The 10,766-nt window shown below is 42.1% G+C and overlaps 1 protein-coding gene across 1 annotated transcript in view; it reads left to right on the forward strand.

The window, feature by feature from the left end:
- The first annotated feature begins 4,183 nt into the window (after nt 1–4,183).
- LOC126392479 (uncharacterized) overlaps nt 4,184–10,766 on the forward strand; it is a 13,541-nt gene continuing 6,958 nt past the window's right edge. Inside the window, exons 1-5 of the mRNA XM_050047891.1 lie at nt 4,184–4,283; nt 8,156–8,201; nt 8,358–8,488; nt 8,753–8,879; nt 10,158–10,274. Coding sequence (XP_049903848.1) covers nt 8,869–8,879; nt 10,158–10,274 — 128 coding nt within the window. The 5' untranslated portion in view covers nt 4,184–4,283; nt 8,156–8,201; nt 8,358–8,488; nt 8,753–8,868. The remainder of the gene's footprint in view (nt 4,284–8,155; nt 8,202–8,357; nt 8,489–8,752; nt 8,880–10,157; nt 10,275–10,766) is intronic.

Below are 10,766 nucleotides of genomic sequence, written 5' to 3' on the forward strand. Positions count from 1 at the left end.
CCCCAACAGAGGGGGGACCAAACATGGGGACGCTAAGGAACGCTTCTGTTGGGACCATCCACAACTTTTACTGTGGGAACAGAGAAAAAATGTGACTGAACTGAACGTTACTGCTCGGTGGAAATGGGGCTTAACTTCTCTGATCTTCAGGGTCAGTGTCTGCTGGGAGCAGCCCACATTGAAAGCAGAGCTGCAGCTCCTGCTGTCAGCATGCAGAGGTGAAAAAACGGGGGAAGGGCGTAGCAGGCCCTCCTGTGTGATGTCTGACCTCTTCAGAAGTTCGGGGCAGGAGAGCCCATCAGAGACTCAGGAGAAAGAGAAGAAGTTTCTCTCTAAGTTGGCTTGGTGACATCACAGAGTCAGATGTCACTGTGACAGTAGTGCCCAATAAAATTTGAAAACTTTGTCTGTGGGCCGGTCTCTCACTGAGGTTTGACAATGAGGCACCCTGTGGAGACAAGAGACTGTCTTTTGTTTGAAGAACAGAGAACATGGGGTCTCAGCCACCATTAGAGATATTACACCCTGAGGAAAAACCTTCACACCTCCAGTTTAGATCTTATCAAAGATAAATCATCTGAGGTCCAGTGAATCCCAACAAGTTCTTTCATCTACTTTTCTCTGTTTTTTGTCATTGTCTGTTTTTCTCCTAAAGCTCATGGGAGGTCTGTTTGTATACGTCTGTGGCTTCTTCACCTTCCTGACACATTTCCTCCTCTCTTCTTGTCTTCTTTTTGTACTACTTGGATTTTATGCAGTTTCATGTGTGTGCAAATAATAATTAAAAAAAGCCTAATCATGTGAACTCCTTGGTGAATATTTTACCACTCCTTTTATCATATAGTTTATCAGGCCTTTCTTACTGCAATGACAAAAAGATGGTGAAATGATGGTGAAGAAAGACTCGGCTGATACAGACTTGTTTCGGATCAAGAGAACTTTATCAGCAAGCCAGTATCAGATCAAGCTTCTGCAGTAGCCTGAGAGAGATTCAGCCAATAATAGAAACTCTGCCGTTTGTCCCCACAGACTCCACATTTTAAAGCCTGTAAGACATCCTCATCCATATTCATAATATTAGCTCATTTCTGATAGCATAATGAGATACACCTAACCAAAAGTGATCATTCCCTTCTCCAGTTTCAGGAGGCTCTTTGTCCGTGCAAAACAGACTAATGTATACATTCCTTTAGTTTCTCCATGTAGCCTTCTGGACGTAAATTCTACATGCATAATGAAGTGACAAAAATCGGTGCCTGGAATTGGGCCTGACGGCTCCCGACCCTGTCCTCCTTGTTTCTTCTAAAAAGTCTTCTGTTGTCAATTCAGTATCTTAGGTTCGGCTGGCAGGTACTTAGAAAAAGCACTGGAGATAGGCAGAATCTGGTGCAATCGAGTTTATTGTGTTCACAGGCAACAACACAGACAAACTCACGAGTCAGCCTCCGGAGGACGACTGAAAACCTGCTTTCGGCGCTCTGGCTTATATGCTGGTGGAGGTCGAAGAGATCTCCACCCATTTCTGTAGTCCTTCCCATTTCGATCCGTTTTTACTGGTGGCAGACTTTGCCTTTGTTCCGGCTCAAACTGGAATCTGCCACCAGTATTTCCGGAATTGCTCTCACTCTATTTTTTAAAAACATGTGATCTCTGGGGACTTACATGCTACAGTCCCTCGTGCTCCTGTGTAATACGAACCATTACATGCACATTAAGTAATACAATCATTTGAGTGTGTGTGTGTGACCTTTCCCGTGTAATATAAACTCTTAAGTGCATTAGGCAGTACAATCAAGTGAGTGTGCTATCTTCTTTCACACAGCACGTGGTAACTTGTATGAGTGTCACTGTAAGTTCACAACATCATGTGAGTGTAGGTTAGTGCATTACATCATTACACAGGGCGTGATAGGTTATATATGTCAATAAGAGTTTACAACTGAGATGTCACACCGTTATATTGCATATTACGCATAAATGCAGTATTAGTTTTTGTAGAAGTCTACACACTAACATGGTTATATAGCTATTTGTATCTTACCCAACTTATATGGTCTAACACCTGATGAGGGTTTTGACTTTTACACTACAATAAACACAACATGACAGTTTCCCTTCCTGAAACATAGTTCAAGCTTTTCATAGTCATCCAACTCAAAGAAATAAACATAAAAGGAAGACATTCTACGTAGTAATACCTCCTTCTCAGCCTCATAAGCAGGACAATAAAACAAAAAATGAACTTTCTCCTAATTCACACAATAAACAAAATCTGTCCTCTTCTGGACAGTTACTAAACCTATCAGTCTCTAGAGCTAGAGGTAACATTCCTGAACGTAGCTGTGCACAAAGAGATCTTTGTCTTTTGTTAGAATTATACCTCACAAAGGGTTCTGTGCTGTAGCTGTTCTTTATGAGACAGTAAGTTCTCAACTTTGGATTATACCGAATATCAACAGACCATTTCTCTTTATAAGTAAGGAACATTTTACTCCTAATCTCCTGAATATCACAAAATAACCTATTCTGAAAAATAAATGACATATCATTCAAGTAAAATAAGGATTTCAGCTCTTTAACCCAAGGATGACCATGTGAGATACCCCAATTAAATATCTTTTTAGTGAACCTTTGATCAGACATCTTCACAAGTCTATTCCAAAACCGAATCATTTCACATCTATGCCTAATGTTTGGAGGTTTCCATCCCATATCTCCACTAATAGCTAAAACTGAGGTAAGTTTATGAACTCCAAGAAAGGATCAAATAGCTCTATAATGCACAGTGTTACAACTTTTATATTCAAGGAACCCCCAAACACCAGAGGCATAATCTGACACAGGATATACACACATGAATTGTAAAGCTGTGTGTAAGTATCAAATCCCAAACTACCACTGTAATATAGTGAAGTACACACTCTCCTGCAGTCAGTACACATATGTTCCTACTCGGACTGTTGTTGTTGTTGCACTCCTAAATGTACTGCAGAGGAACCAAAGTAAACGTTGACTCGAATGATGTGCACCGTCTAGAGTCTCATTTATTAAGTCAGATCAACACCGAAGGTAAAAACACTATAACCACAGTGCTTTACTTTGTTGATTACAGATCCCAATGCTCTACCCGCCAACTGAGCTGAAACACTGACTGCTTCTTTAAATGTCAAGCCAAGATATTTATATTGGTCGGTGTATGCCAGCACTACCGAACCAAGAGTGAAACCAACTGGGCTTCTCTCCACTAATTTTTGTCTGAAATGTACTATTTGAGTTTTGTCTTGATTTACCACTAGTCTCCATTTCCAGCACCATCAGCAACAATATTCAACATAATCTGCAAATGCATACATTTGTGAATTTCAATTGCACATATTTAAAACAAGAAATATTTGTGTATGCATCACAAATATGTTTATAAATCTTATTTTTTATATGTGGATTTTCTTTTACTTATACATGGACTGAAACATATCTTTATGTGCATTGAAAATGTGTTTGTGTTTTGAGTCATAAATATATATATAATATAAATCCCCAAATACATGTGTGAATCCTTTTTTTTGTGCATTTATTAATTTCTGTGTGCATTCATTCATTTTGAGACTGTTGTAGCTCCATAGGCATTACATCATTATGTTCTGACTCATGTGGGGAGGATTAAGGGAAGGAGGTGGAGACTCATTACAATCTCAACGAGCACAAAAGGAAGAGCGCAGAGAGTCTTTAGTCTGGTTCAGGAGCCTGACTCATGAGATGTGTGTGTTGTTGCCTGTGAACACATTAAACTCAGTTGCACCTGATCCTGAGTGTCTCCAGTGACTCTGAGTGCTGCCTTCTTTATTATAAGTTACATTTGAGGGAAGAGTTTTGAACAAAGGCGTCGGGGTGAGGTCCTGAGTCATCTGGCCCGACTCCAGACACTGTTTTTTTTTACTTCGTCAAGGTGATTAAATACGTTTTCACTACTCAGAGGAAATTCGATGTTTTATTTTGAAAAACGGAAGGATGTTCGGCGTCGTCGGCGCCATTTTGACACCATAAACTTCACAGTGGATGGTGGCGGTGGTGCGGAGTGTTTCTGTCGGTGGTCCAGCTGTACTTAGGTGCTTTTTAATAACGAGTACCGGGCACATGACGTCACGAAGCGCCGGTAAACCCGAACAAACGGAATTAAAAGCTTTACCGGAGAGTCATCAGTTTGTTTCTGTTGGAGACGTTTGTTTTCTTCACCTTGTGTCCGTGTGGGCGGAGGAAGACACGGATCTCACTGGAACGTAACGGTGAGACTAAGTTTCTTTATACTGTGGAAACTAACTTTCCAGTCACTTTGTAAAAACTAAACTTGTACTGTACGTTAATTTCGCTGATGTCTGAACTCTGTTGTGATAAAACACTGCCGCACAGAAACACGTTGAATCTGACGTTAATGCGGCGCGTTCACGTTGTGGCGGTTTGTGACGGTGACATGTTACAGTCATGGCTGAACGTTTAATCACTGTTGGAGTTAATTAGCTCAGATCTGCTGTTTAATCGTGTTTCTCACTTTAACCCTGGTTATTTAAACACCGAGATAGCTCTTGTGAAAAGTCCATAGGGAAAAGTCCCCACGATGGTGCGCGCGCAGCAGGGGGCGGGGGCGTGGATTCATCCCAACACCTGATCTCGTATCCACGTCCACCTCGTCCACCTATATCTATCTATCTATCTATCTATCTATCTATCTATCTATCTATCTAGATATATATATGGATGGATGGATGGATGGATGGATAGATGGATAGATAGATTTAAGCAATATCACACGAGAGGGAGTGATGTTGTACTGTGATATCGTCACGGCTGTGATTCGGTCGTAGGTACGAGGCCGCAGCATCAAAAACTCAGCTCAGCTGCACGACAGTTACAGGTCATGACATCAGAGGGAGTGTAGTGTAAGGTTTAATCTTTAATCAGGTAAAGGTGGTATACTGCATAAGTTGATTAAGAGTAAAGGTTATATAATCATGTTTTATGTTTAAGTTCCTATAAAACTGTTTGTTATGCATCTATGTGTGATAAAACACTGTTATACAAGTCTATGTATTCATAACACAAGGTTATGTATTCACATTGAAGAGCACACATATACCACACCATGTACTATTTAATAATAACACACACACACTCTAACATTTGTATTGCATGACACACTCTAAGAGTTCACATTGCATGAAAGCACAGGGGACTGTATAGAGAATGTCCGCAGGTTTCATATGTTTTTAAAAAATAAAGTGAAACCAGGCTCGAACCTAATGGTGGGAGAATTTGGGGATTTCCAGGCCCAGGGATTACACCATTAGGTCATGTTTGGACAAGGGCCCAAGGGGCCTGCCACCAATAGATTTGGACCAGATGAAAAAGGGCTAAAAAGAAAAAGACCTGCCACCAATAGGTTCGAACGCAGGTAGGAAGGACTAAAGGGAAAGGGTGGAGATTCTCTCGAATCTTCACCAGCATAAAAGGGAGAGCGCAGAAAGTGCAACTTTAGTCTTGCTCCGGAGCTTGACTCATGAGTTGTATGTGTTGAAGCTTGTGAACACATTAAACTCGATTGTACCAGATTCCGTTTGACTCCAGTGTTTCTCTAAGTGTCAGCCAACTGAACCTAAGATACTAAATCAACTCAGAGGACAATCTGCAAGAGAAGTAGAGGATGAGGTCGGGAGCCATCTGGCCCACTTCCAGTCACCGATTTTCGCTTCTACAGGAGCTGCTGCTGTAACTGCGAGCTCGCAGGCACAGGCTTTACTAAAACATTTGTGACATGACATTCCTTTAAAATGAAAGTGTTTGATAATTATTTAAACATATTAAGATAAGATAAACTTTACTGATCCCACATTTTGGAAATTCACGTCACAGCAGCTCAAAGCACAGACAGAAAATGGAGGGTGACAATGTATACATAAATAAAAAAATTAAAGATTAAAAATAGAAAGTATATATATATATATATATATTACTCACATCTGTGATAGTCAGGCGTCCTCAGGGTGAACCACGCGTCTCGCCCGGTGTCAGCAGGGATAGGCTCCACCCCCCTCACGACCCCTAACAGGACAAGTGATTATGGAAAATGAATGAATGAGACAAAATGTCTCCAAAGCAGAAGCACACTAGAAATACATTCAGCAGCAACATGAGTCCAGCTGTGAACATCTGGCCCGTCTGTGTTTCAGTGAACAGTTACACTGCTTTATTTAATTTCTGTCTCCTTCCAGTGGATAATGCGTTATTACAACTAATAAGCCGGCGGCACTTCCATGTACACAGAGTAACACTCGCCACACACTGTGTACACAGAGTAACACTCTGCTACACAACGTGGCGAACACCAGGCTGCTAACATTACATTACGTTCATAGCACCATTTCCAAGAAAATAATAAAGTACTAGGTCCAGTACATGTAACAGCAACACATACTACTCATAATATAATTATAAACCAAGTCACTTACTTATCCAACAGCAGCAAGGCAACATCCGTGTCTGCCCTCAGACCAATTTCTTCCTTCAGGGCTCTCCACCGAGGAAAAGCGACGCCAATACAAATCCTTGTTTGCCTTCTCCGTCAGTCACTTTCCTTCTTTGCTAATAGACCTTCAGCCGAACGTCCAGGCTTTTTCTTTGTGGTTGGATCCACTTCTGAACCGTGTCTCGGCCGCTTCTCCGCCATGCTGCTTTCTCTTTCTACCTGCGCTCTACCTCTTGCTATGACACTCTCCGCTCTTCCTCCCCCTCCCTTCTTGTTGTGAGGAAGCATTTCCTGTGCGCCAGCGCGGGAATGTCGCCGGTTGACACGTAAACTAAAAATGATATATATTGAAAAATACTGCGAAATCACGTTTTATCAAATGTTTGAGTTTTGTCTTAATTGTGTGAATTAGAATATAAAAAAAGCAGTTTAGAAAAGGCCCAGAACTACTAGTAAAATAAAACGTCTTGAACTCCTTTTTTAAATCAGGTTAGAGCAGGCTCAAAGATCTCTGTGTAAAGTAGAGGAATAACTGTGAAAATCCTTTATGGGTCTTTTCCACTGTCACTTTAGGCTGCGCCGAGTCAAACCATGCCGTGCCGATTTGCGTTTCCATTATCAGTTCAGAGGCGTTATGACATGTCAAGCTGTGCCAGAGACAGACCGTCTCTGGAGTCAAGCGGGTGACGGTGATGTCTCGCTGACTGCAGTAAGAAACAGCCCACGTTTGAGACAGTTGCCACAACACCTCCCCGTTTGTCTCTGTCCTCACCGGTCTGAGGAACATACTATGTTTTCTCTGATGGAGATCTCTCTGTTGATTTACATGTGTCGCATAAATGTTATCGCAACGATCTGATTAATGTTTGAGGTGTGTAATGTAAGATTTAATCATTAATCATTAATCATTAATCAGTAAAGTTGATTAAGGTTGAAGTTCATATAATAATGTTTTTATGTATCCATGTATGGCAAAACACCTTTACACAAGTTTTGTATTCATATATTGAAAACACACACACACATACCATACCATGTACTGCCTGGAAGTGTAATAATAGACACACACACACTCTAAGGTTTTATATTGCATGAAGGCACAGGGGACCTTATAGAAATAGTCCCTAAGTTCCATATGTTTTTAAAAAATAGTGTGAACCCGAGTTCAAACCTAATGGTGGGAGAGTTTGGGGATTTCCAGGCTGAGGGAAAAAGATTACACCATTAAGACATGTCCGGGCATGTCTGAACAAAGGCAAAAAGGCCTGCCACCAGTAGGTTTGAGCCCGGGTAGGAAGGGCTAAAGGAAAAGGGTGGAGATTCTCTCGAATCTTCACCAGCATAAAAGGGAGAGCTCAGAAAGTGAGTCTTCAGTCTTGCTCCGGAGCCTGACTCATAAGTTGTATGTGTTGAAGCTTGTGAACACATTAAACTCGATTGTGCCGGATTCAATTGGTCTCCAGTGTTTCTCTGAGTACCAGTCAACCGAACCTAAGATACTAAATTAACACAGAGGACGATTTGAAGAGAAGGTGAGGACGAGGTCGGGAGCCATCTGGCCCAATTCCAGGCACCGATTTTCGCTTCATCAGGTGTTTTTATTAAAATGACTTAAATAAAATCCTCTCTATCTTTTAGGACTTCTCTCTTCAACATGGAGACGACAGCAGGTTGCAGTCAGCAGGTAACTCATCCTTCAGTTTATTTACCTCTGAGTGTTTTAGAGTAGAAATATAAAGTAGCATTAAATGGAAACACTCAGGTAAAGTACACGTACCTTAACTTTGTACTGCAGCACAGTACCTGCTGTTAACCCCTTCCTGTCTCCTCTTCAGTGCAGCAGCTGTGACGCCTCCTCAGCCAGATGTTGGTGCGTGGAATGTAATGAAGCCCTGTGCGACATCTGTGTGTCGGCTCATCGCAGAGTGACGGTCACCAGATCTCACCAGATCCTCAACCAACCGCCAGCAGGTTGTTTCTACAGTAGCCCAGAATGGACAAATAAAACACTGGCTTTAGATAGGGCTGTGTGCGTTTAAGAAGTTTTAGTTCTGCAGCATCACAGCTAGACACCACTAAATCCTACAGACTGGACCTTTAAAATAAAAAACAGTTTAATCTGTTTCCTCCTCCTCGGTGTCTCTGTCCTGCTGTTCTCCCTCTGAGGATCAATACAGTTTATTCTGATCGGCTTTTTGTCGCAGGATGTTAACAGTGTCTGTTTTCTGTCTCCAGGACACATCTCAACTCCTCCCACCAAGTTCTGCAGACACCACCCGTCTGAGCCGCTCAAACTGTACTGCTTCACCTGTCACCAGCTCACCTGCAGAGACTGTCAGCTCACGGCTCACATGAACCACAGGTGAACACAGGTTTAACTCCAAGTACAAGATTATTGTTACAATCAGTCAATCATTTATTGGTCACATGGAATTTAAAAAATGCTGAAGAGGTTTTGCGGCTCAAAATTAGGTGCTTACTCACTGCGGCTACCTGGGGGGAGACCGGGGTCAGCCATGGTGTTTCTGCAGCTACGTCATCCCTCCACCGGGACGGCGTTAACAGCGCCAATTGTAAATGAGTGCCGATGTAGCAAGCTGCAGAGTTTTCAACTTTTCAGAAAACTTTAGAGTGAGATTTGAAGGGCGGCAGTAGCTCAGTCCATAGGGACTTGGGTTGGGACTTGGGCGCCTGTTTGAGTCCCCGTCCGGACCAAATTATGGAGCGTGGACTGGTGGCTGGAGAGGGGCCAGTTCACCTCCTGGGCACTGCCGAGGTGCCCTTGAGCAAGGCACCGAACCCCCCAATCGCTCGGGGCACCTCACCAAGGGCAGCCCCCTCACTCTGACATCTCTCCACTTTGTGCATGTATAGGTCCTGTTTGTGCATGTGTGTGTCTTTCAGACCTGTGTGTAATTGACAAGCAAGAGTGAAAACATTGAATTTCTCCTCAGGGGGATTAATAAAGGAAATAAACTTAAACTTAACTTAAGTTGGGCGGGGTTCCTTTAAAGGGTCACTGCCATACTAAGGATGAACACAACAGGTCACAGACATGGGCAAAGTGTTTGGTCTGTCAAAATAAACTGTTTGGTAAATTTGGAAGAAGAGACAGAAGAGGCTCTGCGCAGGAATCCTAAAGTAAAACCTTTTAAGAACTTTTTAAAGAAAGTTTTCAGCCTACGGTTTAAGACTCGAGTGCTGCAGGTGAAGTTTGTCTTAGCATCCAAGACTAACGTTAGCTAACCAGTGGAGACTGGAGGGTGGGCAGTGGGCGCCATGTTTCCACATGTTTAATGACGTTAGCCGTCCGTCTGCAGAGCCAACAGATACTGAAATACAAGAAAGAAAACATTAAAAGCATTGAGTGAATTTACAACTGAAAAGGAGCAATGCAAGACTGTAGTGTAACGTCAGGAGTCAGGTACAGTGTAACTCACTGGTTAAGAATAAAAATAAACCTAAAAATTTTGAAATTAATTAATTATTTTTTGATATGATGCATGTAAACAGGAATATTAGTGTAATATTCATTTTCTTATTAACCATGCAAACTGTTGAGTCGTGGTGTCTTTTTCAGAATAAGGGCAAAAACTATTTAGTGTCATGTAAACGTAGTCGATGTCTCTCCTCCTCTCAGGTATCAGTTTGTCAGTGAAGCGCTGGACAGCATCAGGAAGCAGCTGGATGTCTTGGTTCAGCCAGTCAGAGCACAGGGAGACACAGTGAGGCAGAATCTGCTGGACATGAAGACCAGGTACAGTCTGCAGAGGATGAATGTGACTGAATAACAGCAACTAACATGGAAACACTTTGCTTAAATGATTAGAAAAATAAAGGATGATGAATAAACGACAGTTAAAGGAAGACCCACAAAATGACCATTTGTCCATCAATAATTCATCGTGTGTAACCTTGACTTTTTTAAGGAAAACTTTATTTTTCTCACACGCCTTCACAGTGAACGCAGATTCCAAAAAGGCGAACGTTCTTCATGAAATGAAGTAAACAGGGACCGACAGCTAAACTGCATCAAAACATCTTTTTACAAACTCTCACAAAATTCGTGCAGTATAATCTAGGGCTGGGCGGTATACCGGTTTGTACCGAAAACCGGTATTTATTTTCGTTATGATATGAATTTTTCATATACGGCAATACCGGCGAATAGCCCAAACAACGTCCGGAACGTGCGTGGCGGGAAAGTGTTTCAGCGGGGACCCATTTCACCGCTGCACACCACAGGCAC

Source organism: Epinephelus moara, chromosome 6 (assembly GCF_006386435.1).
Source record: "Epinephelus moara isolate mb chromosome 6, YSFRI_EMoa_1.0, whole genome shotgun sequence".
In the NCBI taxonomy this organism is placed as follows: Eukaryota; Metazoa; Chordata; class Actinopteri; order Perciformes; family Serranidae; genus Epinephelus; species Epinephelus moara.